The following is a 461-nucleotide window of genomic DNA, read 5'->3' on the forward strand; positions in this document are numbered from 1 at the left end:
GAAGCCGTTATAAAAAAAAGAGCAATAAATATTTTCAGGCAATTAATTACACTCGACAGTATCGTTCGCAACTCTACAAGTTACAGCATCGCTCCTCTACAGCAAAAATTAATGATACCGTCCATCATCACCATTAACAATATCAGTATCACATGATGACACGGTATAAGAAGAAAAAGCTACCTATTTCACTGCGAAATATTCATCTTTTCAGATCACTATGCGAGTTGTCTCTTAAGCCCCTGGTCTCTTCAGCTGGTCTATCGTGGTTCAGGAGTTGGTTCACGAAGAGCAGTGCGTCGGGACCACAACCGTAGACCAACTGTCTCTCTGATACCTTGACCAGCTGGCCCTTCTTGTAATGGTACCTGTGTGAAAGAATGGAATCAGGAAGGTATTAAGGTGTTCTATTGCACGGGAGGAAGGAGTAAAAGGGGGGGGAGGAGAAAAATCATTTAGGA

At 42.5% G+C, this 461-nt stretch overlaps 1 protein-coding gene across 1 annotated transcript in view; it reads right to left on the reverse strand.

Annotated features, from left to right (window-relative positions):
• Window positions 1-6: 6 nt before the first annotated feature.
• LOC119586230 (ETS homologous factor-like) overlaps window positions 7-461 on the reverse strand; it is a 3,751-nt gene continuing 3,296 nt past the window's right edge. Inside the window, exon 4 of the mRNA XM_037934933.1 lies at window positions 7-368. Coding sequence (XP_037790861.1) covers window positions 203-368 — 166 coding nt within the window. The 3' untranslated portion in view covers window positions 7-202. The remainder of the gene's footprint in view (window positions 369-461) is intronic.

The sequence above is a fragment of the Penaeus monodon genome, chromosome 21 (assembly GCF_015228065.2).
Source record: "Penaeus monodon isolate SGIC_2016 chromosome 21, NSTDA_Pmon_1, whole genome shotgun sequence".
Classification (NCBI taxonomy): domain Eukaryota; kingdom Metazoa; phylum Arthropoda; class Malacostraca; order Decapoda; family Penaeidae; genus Penaeus; species Penaeus monodon.